A 20965-nucleotide genomic window follows, 5' to 3' on the forward strand; every position below is an offset into this window, starting at 1 on the left:
AATGTAAAAAAAAAAAATGATTTCACATTTTTACATTTAAATTCAATGTCTTCCTTCCCATATGTTCATCTGCTTTGCTTCTTAAATTCCACATATGAGTGAAACCATACAGTATTTGTATTTATCTGACTGACTTAGTTCACTTAGCATAATATACTCTAGCTCCATCCATATTGCTGCAAATGGCCAGATATCATTCTTTTTGATGGCTGAGTAATAGTACATTGCATACACATGCCACTTCTTCTCTACCCATTCATCAAAAGCCATTTGGTCACTTTTCATAATTAGGCTATTATTGATAATGCTGCTATAAACATTGGGATACAAGTGATCCTTTGAATCAGTAATTCTGTATCTTTTAGATAAATACCTAGTAGAAATCTTCAATCTTAGGGTAGTTCTATTTTCAACTTTTTGAGAAGCCTCCATACTGTTTTCCAGAGTGGCTATACCAATTTCCATTCCCACCAACAGTGCAAGAGGGTTCCCCTTTCTCCACATCCTCTCCAACATCTGTTGTTTTTAAGTTGTTAATTTTAGCCATTCTGACAGATGTGAGGTGGTATCTCATTGTGGTTTTGATTTGCACCTCCCTGATCATGAGTGATGTTGAATATTTTAACACATGTCAGACTTCTGAAGATCTTGTTTGGAAAAATGTCTATTCATGTGTTCTGCCCATTTCTTAAATGGATTATTTGGCTTTTGGGTGTCACTTTTTGTTAGTTCCTTATATATTATGGATAATAACCCTTTATCAGATACGTCATTTACAAATATCATCTATTATTCTGTGGGTTGCCCTTTAGTTTTGTTGATTGCTTCCTTTGCCGTGAAGAAGCTTTTTAACTTGAAGAGGTCCCAATAGTTCATTTTTGCTTTTCTTTCCCTTGCCTCCTGAAACGTGTCTAGAAAGAAGTTGCTATGGCTGATGACAAAGACACTTCTCCCTTGTTCTCCTCTAGGAATGTGATGGATTCCTGTCTCACATTTAAGTCTTTAACCCATTTTGATTTTAGTTTAATATCTGGTGTACGAAAGTGGTCCAGTTTCATTCTTTTGCATGTTGCTCTCCAGTTTTCCCAACACCATGAGTTGAAGTGACTGTCTTTTTTCCACAGGATATTCTTTCTGCTTTGTCAAAGATTAGTTGACCATACTACTGATCTATGTGTCTGTTTTTGTGCCAGTCACATACTGTTGTCATTGCTACAGCTTTGTAATACAGCTTGAAGTCTGGAATTGTGAGGCTTCCAACTTTGCTTTTCTTTTTCAAGATGTCTTTGGTTATTCAGAGTCATTTTTGGTTCCATACTAGTTTTAGGATTGTTTTTTCTTGCTCAGTGAAAAATGCTGATAGTATTTTGATAGAGAATGCATTAAATGTATAGATTGCTTTGGGTGGTATACACATTTTAACAATACTAGTTTTTCCAACACATGAGCATGGGATATTTTTCAATTCCTTTGTATCCTCTTCAAATTCTTTCATAAGTATTCTAGCTTTCATAGTGCAGATCTCTTACTTCTGTGGTTAGGTTTATTCATAAGTATCTTTTGGTTTTTGGTTTTTGGTAAATGGGATGGATTCCTTGATTTCTTTCTGATGCTTCATTACGGTGTTTAGAAATACAACATGTTTCTATACATTGATTGTGTATCCTTCAACTTTATTGAATTCATGTACCAGTTCGAGGAATTTTTAGTGGGGTCGTTTGGGCTTCCTACAGAGTATTATGACATTTGTGAATAGTGAAAGTTAATTCTTCCTCACTGAGTTGGATGCTTTTTATTATTATTTTTTTTGTCTATTTCCTGTGGCTAGGACTTCCAGGTATGTCAAATAATGGTGAAGAGACTGGACATCCATCCCTGTCTTCTTCCTGACTGAAAAGGAAAAACTGTTTTTCCCCATTGATGGTATTAGCAGTGGGTCTTTCACATAAGGCTTTTATGATGTTGAGGTATGTTCCCTCTATCCCTACTTTGTTGAGGGTTTTTTTCAAGAAAGGATGCTATACTTTGTCATATGCTTTTTCTGCATCTATTGAGAGGTCATATGGTTCTTATTCTTTATTAATATGGTGCTATCATGTTGATTCATTTACAAATATTTCATTACCCTTGCAGCCCAGGAATAAATCCCACTTGATTGTGATGAATATTCTTTTAATGTATTCTTGGAGTCAATCTGCTAGCATCTTCTTGAGAATTTTTGCATCCATGTTCATCAGGGATACAGGCTTATACTTCTCCACTTCTCCATTTTAGTCTTTTTTTTTTTTAAGAGAGAGAGAAGGGGTAAGAGAGGAGGGAGAGGAACAAGCTAACTCCACACTGAGTGTGGAGTCCAGAGTAGGGATCAAACTCACAACCCTGAGATCACGACTTCAACTGAAACTAAGAGTTAGTGCTTAACCGATTTAGCTACCCAGGTGCCCCCGTAGTGGGGTCTTTGTCTGATTTTGGAATCAAGGCAAGCCTGGCCTCGTAAAATGAGTCTGGAAGTTTCCCTTCCATTTCTATTTTTGCAAAAGTTTGAGGAAAATGGGTATTAACTCTTCTTTAAATGACTGGTAGAATTTCCCTGTGAAGCCATCTGGCCCTGGACTTTTGTTTGTTAGATTTGTGATTACTGATTCAATTTTTTTGGTGGTTTTTGGTCTCTTCAAGTTTTCTATTTGTTCCTTATTTCAGTTTTGATAGTTTATGTGTTCTAGGAATTTATCCATTTCTTCTCTATTTCCCAATTTGGGCCACACAATTTTTCACAATACTCCCTTATATTTTTTAAAATATTTTTTGTGGAGTTGTGATCTCTCCTCTTTCATTCATGATTTTACTTATTTGGGTCCTTTCTCTTTTCTTTTTGATAACTCTGGCTAGGGGTTAACCGATTTTATTAATTCTTTTAAAGAACCAGCTCCTAGTTTCACTGATCTGTTTTACCAGTTTTTCTTTGTTCCTATATTATTTATTTTCTGTTTTAATTGTTATTTTTTTCCTGTCTTCTTCTGACTTTCTTCTCCTTTAGAAGTAGACTTTAGTAGCAGACTTTAGAAGTAGACTTCTTCTGACTTCTACTTTAGGCTTTGTTTGCTGTTCTTTTTCTAGCTGCTCAAGGTATAAGGTTAGGTTGTATATTTGAGATTTCCTTGCTTCTTGAGGTAGGCCTGTTTTGTATACACTCCCTTCTTATGACTGCTTTTTCTGCATCCCAAAAGTTTTGGACTATTGTGTTTTCATCTTCATTTGTTTCCATGTATTTCTTTATTTCTTCTTTAATTTCATGGTTAACCCATTTGTTTTTTAGTAAGATATTCCTTAACCTCCATGTATATGTGGTATTTCCAATTTTTTTCTTGTAGTTGACTTCATGTTTCATAGTGTGGTCAGAAAATATGCATTGTATGATCTCAATCTTTTTTATTTGTTGAGGCCTGATTTGTAACCCAGTATGTGTATATTCTGGAGAATACCCCATGTGTACACAAAAGAATGTGTATTCTGCTGCTTTAGGATGAAATGTTCTGAATAAATCTGTTAAGTTTATCTCATGCAGCCTGCCATTCAAAGATTGTTTCCTTGTTGATTTTCTGTTTAGATCATTTGTCCATTGCTGTAAGTGGGATGTTAAAGTCCCATAATATACTTGTATTATTATCACTGAGTTTTTTATGTTTTTATTAATTCATTTATATATTTGGATGCTCTCAAGTTGGCAGCATAAATATTTATATGCATTAGGTCTTTTTGTTGGATAGACCCCTTTATTATGATATAGAACCCTTCTTCATCTCTTGTTAAATAGTCTTTGGTTTAAAATCTAATTTGTCTGATATAAGTATGCTTACTCCAGCTTTTTTCTTTTTTTTTTTTGATGGCTATTAGCATGATAGATGGTTCTCCATCCCTTCACTTTCAGTCTTTATGTGTCTTTAGGTCTAAAGTGAGCCTATGGTAGGTAGCACATGGATGGGTCTTGTTTTTTGATTCATTCTGATACCCTGTGTCTTTTAATTGGAGCATTTAGTCCATTTACATTCACAGTAATTATTGATAGACATAAATTTAGTGTCATTGTGTCACCTGTATTACCTCATTGTTTCTGGAGATGTTCTCTGTTCCTGTCTAATCTTTGTTGCCTTTGGACTTACTTTCCCACTGAAAGAGTTCCTTTTTATATTTCTTGCAGGACTAGTATAGTGTCCATGGACTCCTTTAGTTTCTGTTTGTCTAGGAAACTATTTCTCCTTCTATTCTGAATGAAGGCCTTGTTGGATCAAGTATTCTTGGCTGTATATTTTTCCCACAGCACATTCAAAATACCATGTCATTCTCTTCTGGCCTGCCATGTTTCTGCTGGTAAGGCTGGTGCTAGCCTGATTGTCCTCATTTGTAAGTTAGGGATTTCTTTTCCCTTGCTGATCTGAAGATGTTCTCCTTATCTCTATATTTTATAAATTTTACTATGATGTCTTCATTTTGGCCTGCTTTTGTTGATTTTAATGGGAGTCTTCTGTGGCTCCTAGATTTGGATGTTTGTTTCCTTTCACATTTTAGGGAAGTGTTCAGTTATAATTTCCTCAAAAACACCTTCTGCCCATTTTCCCCCTCTTCTTCTTCTTCTGTGACTCCTATGACATGAATGTTTCTATGCTTTATGGAGTCACTGAGTTCCCAAAGTCTGCACTGATGATCGAATATTTTCCTTTCACTGTTATTTCCAGCTTGACTCTTTTCCACAATTTTATCTTCTATACCACTTATTTGTTCCTCTTCTTCCATCCTTTTCATTACATAGAATGTTTTCATATCTCAGTTATAACATTTTTTATTTCAGCCTGACTAGTTTTCGAGTCTGCAGTAAAGGACTCTCCAGTGTCTTCTATGGTTTTCTCAAGTCCAACTACTTCCCTTATGATTGTCTCAAATTCTAGTTCAGGCATATTATATCTGTTTTGATTAGATCCTTGACTATGATCTTGTTACTTCTTTGGGTATGAATTCCTTCAATGTGGCATGTTGCCTAGGTCTCTGTCTTCTGTCTCTTAGGAAAGCCTGTTATGCTTCCTGTTCCTGAGAATAATGGCTATATGAAGAAAATGTTATATATTGACCAGGACCTGGTGCTTCAGGAAATATTTCTGTGTCTGTTGTATGCATTCTGCTGCTGTGTTTTGGTTACTTTTTCCCTTATGTTAGTCCTCTGCATCATTTCTTCTTGCCTGCAGTAGGGAGTGTTTGGACCTTATCCAGTGCACAGAGTTTTAGCTAGGATTGCTCTGGTCAGCATGTTAAAAGAAGCTAGATCCAATTCCACTAGATCTTAAGTTTTGTCACATTCTATGGTCAGTAGACTTGGTGAAGGCAGGGTGGTTTGTGTTGGTTTTCTGGGGGAGGTGCCTGTTGCTCTGGTTCTCAGGCAATCCTGCCTGAGAAAAAAAGGACCTACAGAGCTCAGGGGGACAGGGTTTAGTGCGTGCAGCTCCAGCCTCCACTGTGGGCACTATGCTATTCACTAAAGTCTGTCTGTGCTTCCATAATGTGGCCTCTTTTCTCCCTCTAGTTGTGCAATTTGTTATCTCAGTCCTCAGACTGATTTTGTGGGCTTTTGGAATGACCCAATATTTATCAAGGCAAACATAGGGTACCCCTACTACTCTACTATCTTAACTTTTTATAAACCTGATCATTTCAATAGATGCAGAAAAAGCATTTAACAAAGTACAGCCTCCATTCATGATAAAAACCTCCAACAAAGTAGGTTTAGAGGAAACATACCTCTCAACATAATGAAAGCCATATACCAAAAAACCCCCTACAGTTAATATTGTCTTTATAAGGGAAAAACTGAGTTTTTCCTTAATGGTCAGGAACAAGACAGGGATGGCCATTCTCACCACTCTTATTTAACATAGTACTGGAAGTTATAGCCTCAGCAATCAGACAACAAAAGGAAATAAACAGCATCCAAATTGGCAAGGAAGAACTAAAACTTCCACTATTTGCAATTGATGTGATACTCTATATAGAAAACCCCAAGGATTGTACTAAAAGAGTGCTAGGATTGATACACAAATTCAGTAAAATTGCAGGATACAAAATGAATGTACAGAAATCTGTTACATTTCTATATATCAATAATGAATAAGCAGAAAGAGAAATTAAGGACTCAATTCCATTTACAACTGCAGCAAAGCTAGTAAGATACCTTGGAACAAATTTAAACAAAGAGGTTAAAGACCTGTATTCTAAAAACTGTAAAATGCTGATGAACGAAATTAAAGATAAGACAAAGAAATAGAAAGACACTCCATGCTCAGGGACTGAAAGAACAAATATTGTTAAAATGTCTACAGTACCCAGATAGCCTACACATTTCATGCAATCCATATCAAAATACTATCAGCATTCTTCACAGAACTGGAACAAAGAATCGTAAAATTTCTATGGAACCACAGAAGACCCCAAATAGCCAAAGCTACCTTGCAAAATATAAGCAAAGCTGGATGAATCACAATTTCGGACTTCAATTTTTATTATAAAGCTGGAGTAATCAAAATAATATGGTATTGGCACAAAATCAGATATGTAGATCAATAGAAAACCCAAAAATACATCTACAACTACATGATGAATTAATCTTTGACAAAGGAGGAAAGGATATCCAATGGGAAAAAGACAGTCTCTTCAACAAATGGTGTTGGGAAAACTGAACAGCCACAAACAAAATAATGAAACTGGACAACTTCCGTATACCGAAAACCAAAAATAAATTCCAAATGGAATAAAGACCTAAATGTAAGACCTCAAATCATAAAAATCCTAGAAGAGAATGTAGGTACTAACATCGTTGACACTGGTATAGCAACTTCTTTCGACATATGTTTCCTGAGTCAAAGGAAACAAAAGCAAAGATAAACTATTAGGACCACATCAAAATAAAATGTTTCTGAGCAGCAAAGGAAACAATCAACAAAGCTAAAAGGCAAACCACAGAATGGGAAAATATATTTGCAAATGACATGTCTGGTAAAGGGTTAATATCTAAAACATAAAAAGAAGTTATAACATTCAAAACCCAAAAACAAATAATACAATTTAAAAATGGGCAGAAGATATGAATAGATAATTTTTCAAGGAAGACACCCAGATGTCCAACACACATGTGAAAAGATACTCAACATTACTCATCATTGGGGAAATGATAATCAAAATTACCATGAGATACCACCTCACACAAGTTAGAATGGGTACAATCAACAACACAAGAAATAACAAGTCTTGGCAAGGGTGTGGAGAAAAGGGCACCCTCCTGCATTGTTGGTGGGAATGCAAAGTGGTGCAGTCACTGTGGAAAACAGTATGGAGGGTCCCCAAAAAGTTAGAAATAGAATTACCCTAGGATACAGAATTTAACCTACTGGGTATTTACCTAAAGAATACAAAAATACTAATTAAAGTGGATACATGCACCCCAATGTTTATTACAGTATTATGCACAAAGGCCAAATTGTGGAAATAGCTCATGTGTCCACTGACTTATGTATGGATAAAGCTTTATCCATACACAATGGAATATTACTCAGACACTGAAAAGATGGAATTTTGCCATTTTCGAGGACACAGACTTACCTAGAAAATATTATGGTAAGGGAAATAAGTCAGTCAGAGAAATACAATACCATATGAATTCACTCATATGTGGAATTTAAGAAACAAAACAAAGTAGCAAAGGGAAAAAAAGAGCAAGGGAAATCAGGAAAGAGACTTAACTAGGGAGAACAAACTGATGGTTTCTAGAGGGGAGGTAGGGGGATGGGTTAAATAGGTGCTAGAGATTAAGGCGCACACTTGTGATGAGCACCAGGTATTACATGGAAGTACTGAATCAATATATTGCATACTTAAAATAAACTAATATAAAACTATACATCAAGTAACTGGGATTAAAATAAAATCTTAAAAAACTTACTCCCCTAAAGAGTCCATAAGAATAGGCAATAAGTTCAACAAATAATGACTTTGAATATACCCCTGAAAAAGTTCTTTAGTTTTTTTTTTTTAATATACCATTCACAGAGCATGTTCTACTAAAACAACCACACAAAAAAGCATTGCTGCAAATTTCAATACTTGTTTGAAGACAAAATTATGAAAGAGAATCAGCAAGTAAGTATAAGACTATTTGATCACAGAGGAGGAGTCAAGATGGTGGAGAAGTAGCAGGCTGAGATGACATCAGGTAGCAGGAAATCAGCTAGATAGCTTATCAAAACATTCCAAACACCTACAAATCCAACAGGAGATTGAAGAGAAGGGCAACAATTCTAGAAACAGAAAATCGACTACTTTCTGAAAGGTAGGACCTGCAGAGAACTGAATCCAAAGCAATGGGAAGATAGGCCACCGGGGGAGGGGCTGGCTCCTGGCAAGCAGTGGAGCAATGGAGCACAAAATCAGAACTTTTAAAAGTCTGCTCCACGGAGGGACATCGCTCCAGAGACGAAACCGGGGTAAATCCCATGCGGGGACAGCGTGGTTTCAGGTCCAGCGGGATCACAGAAGAATCGGGGGTGGCTGAGTGTCGCAGAGCTCACAGGTATTAGAGCAGGTAAGCAAGCTACAGAGATGGAGCCGAGGAGTGAGCTCTCAACTCGGGGTTACCCTAAACTGTGATCTGTGGCAAAGGCCACAGCTCTGTGAGTGGGGACCCCACAAGATCTGGAGAGACATGCCAGGAAGAGTGCAGAGTTCTTCAGGGTTTGGAGAATCCAGACAGGGCTGTGTGCCAGAGACAGAGATGCTTGGTCACAGGCTGGTGAGATTGGAGCGCAGTTGGAGGCCAGGGAGACGGGAGTGATTGAGCACTTTTCTCCAAAGGCACACTGAGGAGTAGGGCCCTGAGCTCTCGGCTACTCCAGGCCAGAGACTGGGAGGTCGCCATTTTCATTCCTATCCTCTGGAACTCTATGGAAACCATTCAGGGAAAAAAAGCTCCCAAAAGCGAACCAGAGCGGATTACTTAGCCTGGCCTGTGGTAACGGCGCTATAATACCGCCTCAGGCAAAGATACTTGAGAATCACTACAACAGGCCTCTCCCCAAGAAGACCAGCAAGAAATCCAGCAAAGACCAAGTTCACTTACGAAGGAGAACAGCAGAATTCCAGAGGAGGAGAAAGCAAAGCATGGAATTCATGGCTTTCTCCCCATGATTCTTTAGTCTTGCAAACTTAATTTATTTTTAATTTTATTTTTTTCTTCTGCTAATTATTTTAACTTTTACCCTTTCTTCTTTTAACATTTTTTAACTAGTTTATCTTAACAATACCTTCCAAAAAAAATCTTTTTTGAACTTTCATTACTATAGTCATATTTTATCCTTCATTGTATCTAACTCTATTTTTTTTATACACATAGGATTTTTTCTTATAAAAAAATTTTGGGATACAACTTCTTCTAACAGATCAAAACATACCCTAAATCTAGCACAGGGCTTTGTTTTAGTCTCCAGCCTGAGCAAATTCTCTGCATTTTCTTTTTCTTTATTCTTCCAAACAACTTGTCTTATCAACTCCTTTTAAAGAATTTTTTTTTAATTTCCTCTTTATAGTCATATTCCATCCCTTCACCGTGTTTACCTTATATATGTTATTCATTCCTTAAAATTTTGGGAGGTAGTTTCTTCTAAAAGACCAAATTACTCCCAAAATTAAGTGGGTGACCCTGTTCTATTCACCAGTCTAATATATATGTATATTCTTTTTTATATTTTTTCTTTATTCTTTTTATTTAATTTATTTATTTTTTTCTTTTTAAAAATTTTTTTTCTGAACTTCTTTTTACCCCCCTATTCCCCCACAATTTGGGGTCTCTTCTGATTTGGTTGAAGCACATTTTCCTGTGGTCTTTGCCACACTTTTAGTATTTTATTCACTCCTTCATATATTCTTATCTGGATAAAATGACAAGGCAGAAAAACTCACAAGAAGAAAAAAAAAAAAAGAACAACAGGCAGTACCAAAGGCCAGGGAACTAATCAATAAAGACATTGGCAATATGTCAGATCTAGAGTTCAGAATGACAATTCTCAGGGTGCTAGCCAGGCTCAAAAAAGGCATGGAAGATGTTAGAGAAACCCGGTCTGGAGAAATAAGAGCACTTTCTGGAGAAATAAAAGAACTAAACACATAAAAAAGTTCAAATCAAAAAAGCTATTAATGAGGTGCAATAAAAAATGGAGGCTCTTACTGCTAGGACACATGAGGCAGAAGAGAGAATCAGTGATATAGAAGACCAAATGACAGAGAATAAAGAAGCTGAGCAAAAGAGAGACAATTACTGGAACACAAGGGGAGAATTCGAGAGGTAAGTGATACCATAAGATGAAACAACATTAGAATAATTGGGATTCCAGAAGAAGAAGAGAGAGGGGAGCAGAAGGTATATTGGAGAGAATTACTGTAGAGAATTTCCCTAATATGTAAAAGGAACAAGCATCAAAATCCAAGAGGCACAGAGAACCCCCAATCAAAATCAATAAGAACAGGTCCACACCCCATCAACTAATAGCAACATTTACAAGTCTTAGCGACAAAAAGAAAATCCTGAAAGCAGCCCGGGACAAGAAGTCTGTAACATAGAATGGTAAAAATATTAGATTGGCAGAGGACTTATCCACAGAGACCTGGTAGACCAGAAAGAGCTGGCATGATATATTCAGAGCACTAAATGAGAAAGCATATAGCCAAGAATACTATGTCCAGCTAGGCTATCATTGAAAATAGAAGGAGAGGTAAAAAGATTCCAGGACAAACAAAAACTAAAAGAATTTGTAAACACCAAACCAGCTCTACAGGAAATATTGAAAGGGGTCCTCTAAGCAAAAAGAGAGCCTAAAAATAGTAGATCAGAATGGAGCAGAAACAATATACAGTAATAGTCACCTTGCAGGCAATACAATGGCACTAAATTCATATCTCTCAATAGTTACCCTGAATGTAAATGGGCTAAATGCCCCAATCAAAAGACACAGGGTATCAGAATGGATAAAAAAACAAAACCCATCTATATATTGCCTACAAGAAACTCATTTTAGACCCGAAGATACCTCCAGATTTAAAGTGAGGGGGTGGAAAACAATTTACCATGCTAATGGACATCAGAAGAAAGCTGGTGTGGCAATCCTTGTATCACATCAATTAGATTTTAAGCAAAAGACTATAATAAGAGATGAGGAAGGACACTATATCATACTCGAAGGGTCTGTCCAACAAGAAGATCTAACAATTTTAAATATCTATGCCCCTAACGTGGGAGCAGCCAACTACATAAACCAATTAATAATAAAATCAAAGAAACGCATCAACAATAATATGATAATAGTCGGGGACTTTAACACTCCCCTCACTGAAATGGACAGATCATCCAAGCAAAAGATCAACAAGGAAATAAAGGCCTTAAATGACACATTGGACCAGACGGACATCACAGATATATTCAGAACATTTCATCCCAGAGCAACAGAACACACATTCTTCTCTAGTGCACGTGCAACATTCTCCAGATAAATCACATCCTGGGTCATAAATCAGGTCTCAACCGGTATCAAAAGATTGGGATCATTCCCTGCGTATTTTCAGACCACAATGCTCTGAAGCTAGAACTCAATCACAAGAGGAAATTTGGAGAGAATCCAAATACATGGACACTAAAGAGCATCCTTCTAAAGAATGAATGGGTCAACGAGGAAATTAAAGAAGAATTGAAAAAAATCATGGAAACAAATGATAACGAAAACACAATGGTTCAAAAATCTGTGGGACACAGCAAAGGCAGTCCTGGGAGGAAAATATATAGCGATACAAGCCTTTCTCAAGAAACAAGAAAGGTCTCAAATATACAACCTAACCCTACACCTAAAGGAGATGGAGAAACAACAAAGAAAGCCTAAACCCAGCAGGAGAAGAGAAATCATAAAGATCAGAGCAGAATTCAATGAAACAGAAACCAAAAAAACAACAGAACAAATCAATGAAACTAGGAGCTGGTTCCTTGAAAGAATTAATAAGGTTGATAAGCCCCTAGCCAGACTTATCAAAAAGAAAAGAGAAAGGACCCAAATAAATAAAATCATGAATGAAAGAGGAAAAATCACAACCAACACCAACGAAATACAAACCATTACAAGAACATATTATGAGCAACTATATGCCAGCAAATTTGACAATCTGGAAGAAATGGAGGCATTCCTAGAGACATATGAACTACCACAACTGAACCAGGGAGAAATAGAAAACCTGAACAGACCCATAACCAGTAAGGAGATCGAAGCAGTCATCAAATATCTCCCAACAAACAAGAGCCCAGGGCCAGAAGGCTTCCCAGGGGAATTCTACCAAACGGTTAGAGAAGAACTAATTCCTATTCTCCTGAAAGTGTTCCAAAAAGTAGAAATGGAAGGAAAACTTCCAAACTCATTTTATGAGGCCAGCATCACCTTGATCCCAAAACCAGACAAGGATCCCATCAAAAAAGAGAATTACAGACCAATATCCTTGATGAACACAGATGTGAAAATTCTCACCAAAATACTAGCCAATAGGATCTAACAGTACATTAAAAGGATTATTCACCAAGACCAAGTGGGATTTATTCCTGGGCTGCAAGGTTGGTTCAACATCTACAAATCAATCAATGTGATACAATACATTAATAAAAGAAAGAACAAGAACCATACAATACTCTCCATAGATGCTGAAAAAGCAATTGACAAAGTACAGCATCCCTTCCTGATCAAAACTCTTCAAAGTGTCGGGATAGAGGGCATATACCTCAATATCATCAAAGCCATCTATGAAAAACCCACTGCAAATATCATTCTCAATGGAGAAAAACTGAGAGCATTTCCGCTAAGGTCAGGAACACGGCAGGGATGTCCATTATCACACTGCTATTCAACATAGTACTAGAAGTCCTAGCCTCAGCAATCAGACAACAGAAAGAAATTAAAGGCATCCAAATCGGCAAAGAAGAAGTCAAACTATCACTATCACTCTTCACAGAATATATGAACTATATGTGGAAAACCCAAAAGACTCCACTCCAAATCTGCTAGAACTTGTACAGGAATTCAGTAAAGTGTCAGGATATAAAATCAATGCACAGAAATCAGTTGCATTTCTTTACAACAACAACAAGACAGAAGAAAGAGAAATTAAGGAGTCAATCCCATTTACAGTTGCACCCAAAACCATAAGATACCTAGGAATAAACCTAACCCAAGAGGCAAAGAATCTATACTCAGAAAACTATAAAGTACTCATGAAAGAAATTGAGGAAGACACAAAGAAATGGAAACATGTCCCATGCTCCTGGATTGGAAGAACAAATATTGTGAAAATGTCTATGCTACCTAAAGCAATCTACACATTTAATGCAATCCCTATCAAAGTCCCATCCATTTTTTCCAAAGAAATGGAACAAATGATCCTAAAATTTGTGTGGAACCAGAAAAGACCTCGAATAGCCAGAGGAATTTTCAAAAAGAAAGCCAAAGTTGGTGGCATCACAATTCCAGACTTCAAGCTCTATTACAAAGTTGTCATCATCAACACAGTATGGTCCTGGAAGAAAAACAGACACACAGATCAAGGGAACAGAATAGAGAGCCCAGAAATTAGACCCTCAACTCTATGGTCAACTAATCTTTGACAAAGCAGGAAAGAATGTCCAATGGAAAAAAGACAGCCTCTTCAACAAATGGTGTTGGGAAAATTGGACAGCCACATGCGCGAAAAATGAAACTGGACCATTTCCTTACACCACACACGAAAATAGACTCAAAATGGATGAAGGACCTCAATGTGAGAAAGGAATCCATCAGAATCCTTGGGGAGAACACAGGCAGCAACCTCTTTGACCTCAGGCACAGCAACTTCTTCCTAGGAACATCGCCAAAGGCAAGGGAAGCCAGGGCAAAAATGAACTATTGGGACCACATCAAGATCAAAAGCTTTTGCACAGCAAAGGAAACAGTTAACAAAACCAAGAGACAACTGACAGAATGGGAGAAGATATTTGCAAACAACATATCCGATAAAGGGCTAGTATCCAAATCTATAAAGAGCTTATCAAGCTCAACACCCAAAGAACAAATAACCCAATCAAGAAATGGGCAGAGGACATGAACAGACATTTCTGCAAAGAAGACATGTAGATGGCCAACAGACACATGAAAAATTGCTCCACATCACTCGGCATCAGGGAAATACAAATCAAAACCACAATGAGATACCACCTCACACCAGTCAGAATGGCTAAAATTAACAAGTCAGAAAATGACAGATGCTGGCGAGGATGCGGAGAAAGGGGAACCCTTCTACAATGTTGGTAGGAATGCAAGCTGATGCAACTACTCTGGAAAACGGCATGAAGGTTCCTCAAAAAAGTTGAAAATAGAGCTACCCTAGGACCCAGCAATTGCACTACTGGGTATTTACCCTAAAAAGATACAAACGTAGTGATCTGAAGGGGCACATGCACCCAAATGCTTATAGCAGCAATGTCCACAATAGCCAAACTATGGAAAGAACCTAGATGTCCATCAACAGATGAATGGATAAAGAAGAGATGGTATATATATACAATGGAATACTATGGAGTCATCAAAAGACATGAAATCTTGCTATTTGCGACAACGTGGATGGAAGTAGAGGGTATCATGCTTAGCGAAATAAGTCGATCGGAGAAAGATAACTATCATATGATCTCCCTGATATGAGGAAGTGGAGATGCAACGTGGTGGGTTTTGGGGGGTAGGAAAGAATAAATGAAACAAGATGGGATCAGGAGGGAGACAAACCATAAGAGACTCTTAATCTCACAAAGCAAACTGAGGTTTGCGGGGGTAGGGGGGCAGGGAGAAGGTGGTGGGGTTATAAACATTGGGGAGGGTATTTGCTATGGTGAGTGCTGTTAAGTGGGTAAACCTGGCGAGTCAGAGACCTGTACCCCTGGGGCTAATAATACATTATATCTGAATTTTTTTTTAAAAAAAGCACCAATCCAGCTAAAAATTAGCCTTGTTTTTAAATATTTCTTGAATAAATGAAAATAATTTTTCTCTGAAAAAAAAAGAAAGACTACTTGATCACTATGTCTGGTATAAGATATCTATAAATGTCAGTTACAGAGGCATTTGGTGAAATTCTTATTGGTCCCATGGCTTTTAAATCCATTTGCAATGTTTTACCCCTTTTTTATTATGATGACAATATTACATTCCTATTATTAGTCTTAAATTAAAAACTGCAAACATTTATTCACTCAGAAATGAATGACTATATCAGAGAACATACAAGCCAATTTTAGTTTAAATATTGCAATATTACCATAATTTTCATAAGAAAATGAAAATTTTCTCACAAGATAGAATTTAAATCAATTATTGACTGACCAGTGATAAATATGGCTATGTTGTTCAATCACAGGCTCAGCAGGAAGGACTTACTCAAAAAATAACATTCTTCTTATCACTGAAAGGGTTAATTGTCCTACAGTATGCTTTCTATCAGGTTGATCATGGGCTTTTTTTTTAAAGGACTCAAAATACCACTTTATTATTTTAATTTAATTTAATTTATTTTATTTTCAAAATACCAATTTATTTATTAGGACTCAAAATACCACTTTAATCCTACTAAGTTGCAATTAGGCTAAAAATAAATACAATTATTTTCATGAGTTCATAAGCCAATCAATTTATTTAAATAGTCTCTGAGCATCTAATATATTAGAGATTCTATGCTAAATACTACAAGTGAAATCATTTAAAGCATGAAGTTCAACAGAAATCGAAATGGCTATGCAAAGCAAAATAAGTCAATCAGAGAAAGACAATTATCGTATGATCTCGCTGATATGTGGAATTTGAGAAACAAGGCAAGGACCATAGGGGAAGAGAGGAAGAAATGAAACAAGAAACCAGAGAGGGAGAAAAACCTTAAGAGACTCTTAATCTCAGGAAACAAACTAAGGGTTGCTGGAGTGGGTGAATGGCAATGGGAGGGATGGGGTGGCTGGGTAATGGTCAGCGGGGAGGGTATGTGCTATGGAAGCACTGTGAACTGTGTAAGACTGATGAATCACAGACCTGTATCACTGAAACAATACATTATATGTTAATAATAAAAAAGAAATAAAAATAACTACAGTAATGCTTCAGTGAAGCTAGATTGATTTTAAAGTAACCTTTTACAACTCTTCTGCAAACCTCCCATCATCCCTTCTTAACCTTTTGTTTCAGGAACCTGTTACCACCCTAAAGACACGACAGAACAGCTGGTAGAAAGTACACAATTCCTATCAAAACTGGCTTGATTTTATATTTCCCTAAACACCCCTATCCCCTTCTTCTAGTAGAACTGCAGTTTTTGAAGGCCATAGCCTGCTGTAGCCTCCTTTGCCTAGGAAGGTCATAAAGCTACTGTTCCTCTTTGCCCACACTCTGTCTTCGAGTTATATGTTTCTGAAGTACAGAGGTAGGTTTTTGACAACATTAAGGATATAAAAATTAAGATTCCATCCATATATAACAGAGGTGAGCAGTAAAGACAGTGTACATATAACTATAATAGAATTGAGAATATAAATGCCCTAAGACTGACTAAAGTGAGTGTTCTTGACGTTCTAAGAGAAAAAGATTATAACAGGTAACAATTACCTCATCTCCCATCTGTGGGACAAATGGGGAACGTCGTGGTATGGTATCCAAAATCCACTGAGGGGCAAACCATTCTTCATTGGGTTCACCTGCCATAGAAAGCAGTCCTCCTTTCTAAAATATAGTTCACAAATATATAAACCATAAATATATGAATAGTAGTATGAAAAATAACAGAGAATGTTAAAAAAAATCAGGTTATAATAAAACCTAAAATATACAAATTTTAAACATTTCATTTATCAATTAAAATTATGTACAATTTTGTACCAATAAAACAGTCAAGCGAATTCTTTAATATTTGCTCCATTTTGGCTGACAGAAAATAATATGACATTATATACTATGTAAGAACCACAAATTTTCAAGTCCCCAAATACCATGTGAATTTGAGTATAAGTAACACAGGATCTTTTTGCCAATAAAATGGTGACAAGAAGATAATTCTGTCTACTAAAGCAACAGGATACAGGATACCTGATACATTGTGCATATGTACAATATGTACATAATAAATTTTTAAAATAATATTTAGATAACTGTGTGGATTAAGTCTTTACCTGAAATTATAGTGAGGAAGAGAAACCATCATTGGGATGAAATAAAAACATATAAAGAAATGGAAGAACTCCTATAAGATTTATTATACCTTTCCATTTTACAAGTCAAAAATGTATATAAATTTATGACCAGAAACATGACAAGTATAACTTTTTTATACTATAGTAGCTTATTGTTTAAAACTCAACTATATTTTAAAAAGTAATTATCAATATTTTAATTTAACAATAACTAAATAATAATGTAGATATTCTAGCCTCTACTTTTGATAACAGAAAAAAATTAAAACATCTTTTTATTTTTAAGTCATTTTAAACAATTTTACTTATTTTCTCAGATGGAATGTTATTTTTAGAGAAAAGTCAAGTGTTACTATTTTTCAAGTGTCAAAGGCAAAAACAAAAACAATAGAAACAACTTATAAATTTACAAACCTTCTTTCTAGTTTGTTTAGTTTTCTTTTGCCTTTCTTCTAGTGACTTCAAGTTCTCCTCCTCTGAGCTGCTGCATATTTTCCGTGTTGCCTGTCTGGTTTGTCTTTTTGGAGGTTGCAAATTTATTCCAGCATCTGCTGTCCAATCAGAATATTCACTTGATGAATCACTATAAATAAATCAAAATTATGAATATATAAGTTTAGGAAAGGAATACTTTTGTCTCCTAATTTAAAGATGATCATTTTGTAATAAAACAGCATTATAAATGACATGACTTGATTTTGTTCTAACTGAACAGAAAAAATATCAATACAGATTTTAGATCATTAAGTGATTTCAGTGAAAACCTTCTTGGATAAAGTATAATGGTTAGTTTCCCATAACAGAATTTAAAATTCAAAATTTCTGTCCAAGTAACAAAAGCCTCTTTAAATAAAGATGCCCCTAATCCCTAGAAATGGTTAAATGTAGCTGTTTTAAAACTCAACTAAATAAACAGAGCCTGCTAAGATGCAGAATCTTGGATTTACAAAGCATCTTATTTTACAAATGAGGAAACTAAAGCCCATAGTGACATGCCCAAAAAGATACTAGTAGAACCAGAATGAAACAAGTCTCTGAATATCCAACCCAGTACTCTTTCTACTATAAAATACTATTTTAACTCTGATTTTACCAAATTCCTCCTAGAACATAATTTCACATTAAAATGGTCAGATAATTTTGACCAAATCAAAACCATTAAAACTACCTGGAAGAACTTTCACTTTGCCATTCAATAACAGGATCCTCTACAGAAGCATCACTTGTGCCAATTGTTTCATCTTCCTGCAACAAGGAGTCAGCAGTTGAGATATATGATTATTAACTAGCATATTATTAATTAGCACATACTACCTATTTTATAACACTTTTTGTACTTCCTCTAACCAAAACAACAATCCAGGTAAAATGAACATAATTAGGGTCGCCTGGCTCAGGAGGTTGAATGTCCGACTCGGTTTTGGCTCAGGTCATGATCTCATGGTGGTGGGATTGAGCTACATGTCAGGCTCTGCACCCAGTGGTGAGTCTACTTGAGATTTTCACTCTCCTCTCCCCCTGAACCTTGCCCCACTCTCCTTTTCTCTCTCCCTCTAATAAATAAATAATTAAATTTTAAAAAATAATCATTTTCCTACATATATCCGTAACTCACAATTAAGCATACCAGGTATTTAAAACCTTCTAACATCTACTATCTTATTGATACGGGACATCTTTTATTACTTCAAAGACTGAACAGACTCCTTAAGGTTCCCAAATATAATCCTCTTAAATATTAAAACCATTGCTTAAAAAAATATATCTGTATGCTTCTGCCAAGTTAATGTAATTACTCTTCATAAAATAATCTTTTTATTATGTAAAATTTCAAACATTCCAAAGTAGAGGGAATAAATTACTCTTGTGTACACAATCTCCAGTATAGACAATAACTCACTGCCTATCATGTTTTATCTGTACCATCACCAACTGCCTCATACCCAAGTAATTATTTCAAAGTAAATCCTTACCAAAACAAGCATTTTAAATATAAACATTTAGTAAGATTATGATTCTTTTTAAAAACAAAACCATACCACTATTATGACCTTAGAAAGGAAATAGTCCTCAATACCTGACTATTCCTTTTAGTTCAAGATTTTCACAGGTGAAGGAGAAGAGGAAGGACATCACTGGTAAGAATTAAAGAGCTGTGAATGCTGGAAGAATAATAGGAGGGCCATATATTATCAATGAATAATTAAGCCCACATTATCCACTTAATAATGAAAGTTGTTAAGAGAACAAAAGGAAAGGACTGGAGAAGAGAAGAAAAGAATTGGTAAACTCTATTCTATTACCATGAAAAATGTAGGTCTGAAAAAAGCCATCACTTCATAATCTCCATGACTAATGAAGTCAACAATAACGGAAAATGTGCCTTTCTGCTGATTACACAGTAAACCAGTTCCGGGACTGTAAATTAGTTATTATTGTTTATATTCCACTTCTTATTTATGGGCAGATTTCCTTTCACTCTTTTCTCATTGTCCCAAAGTCAAACTTACTGGCATATTTGATACTCTCAAACAAAATAGTATCTTAGGTATAAATCAGAGAAGATACCTAAAGGAATTCAATGTAATGTTCAAATTTGCCTATTAAATGCCTTACTAATGGAAAATCTTAAAAGAAAATCATTAAAATTAGTTTCTCTTAAAATCACTATTAAAAGTAAACCCAAGGTAATGATACTAACTGGTAAACAAAAAATTACACTGACTAAATAATTGCAGATATCTAACCTCTGAGGAGCTGTCTGAGTCTTCCTGTACACCTGAATTTTGACACGATGCTTGTGAATTATGCTCTATGTTGGACCGTGTTTGGTAAGTATGTTGACGTTTGCGCTGTGTCCTCCGTAAAGACCGCCCACAGCTAGGCTGATAATCAGTCTGTAAAACAGAAAGAAATTTTTGAAAAATGAAAGGCCTGGAGTGCCTGGGTGGCTCAGATGGTTAAGTGTCTGCCTTTGGCTCAGCTCATAATCTCAGGGTCCTGGGATCCATCCCCATGTTGGACTCCCTGCTCAGTGCAGAGCCTGCTTCTCCCCTTTCTCTGCTATTTCCTCTGCTTGTGCTCTCTGGCTCTATCCCTCTCTCAAATAAATAAAATAAAAATCTAAAACAAAAATGAAAGGCTCAGTGAACAAACACAAATATATAAAGCAAATAATTTGGGTGGGGGAGAGGAGAGGGATGGCTGTAATAATTAGGAATAAATCCCCAAAAAGAAAATATAAGATATATCTATATGTATTTCAGCTACTTTCCATTAATATTTATTACTCTCCTATTTCAAAAATTTTGTGATCAAATTAAAGAGTGTGCTGAAAGTTTGGGCTGCAAGAATGGGCCCACTCAGAATTTACATATACTGTATTACTCACAATTTATTGCAAGATAAAGCAAGATATATATACCATACCTATGTATATATAATCCTTAATATAATATGTACTTCTTTGTTCTTTAAAAAAACTACATTTAATAAACTGATAAAATATTTAACTTTTAACAACTTAAAGCAAAAACTATTTTCTTCTAACCTTTACAAGTATAAAATATTAATGATATTACCTTATGTTAAACTTAAGTAAACAAGTTTAAAAGTCATAAATAAATCAGTAACAAGGACTAGTTTCTTGCCCCA

General features: G+C 35.8%; 1 protein-coding gene across 5 annotated transcripts in view; it reads right to left on the minus strand.

The window, feature by feature from the left end:
- BRWD3 (bromodomain and WD repeat domain containing 3) overlaps positions 1-20965 on the minus strand; it is a 208281-nt gene that overhangs the window by 52539 nt on the left and 134777 nt on the right. For all 5 annotated transcript variants that reach the window (XM_032840637.1, XM_032840638.1, XM_032840636.1 and 2 more), the window contains 4 exons: positions 20059-20208; positions 18480-18556; positions 17726-17894; positions 16731-16844 (listed from right to left, as the gene is read on the minus strand). In XM_032840637.1, the coding sequence (XP_032696528.1) occupies positions 16731-16844; positions 17726-17894; positions 18480-18556; positions 20059-20208 (510 nt within the window). The remainder of the gene's footprint in view (positions 1-16730; positions 16845-17725; positions 17895-18479; positions 18557-20058; positions 20209-20965) is intronic.

This window comes from Lontra canadensis, unplaced genomic scaffold (assembly GCF_010015895.1).
Source record: "Lontra canadensis isolate GAN:19392208 unplaced genomic scaffold, GSC_riverotter_1.0 scaffold114, whole genome shotgun sequence".
NCBI lineage: Eukaryota > Metazoa > Chordata > Mammalia > Carnivora > Mustelidae > Lontra > Lontra canadensis.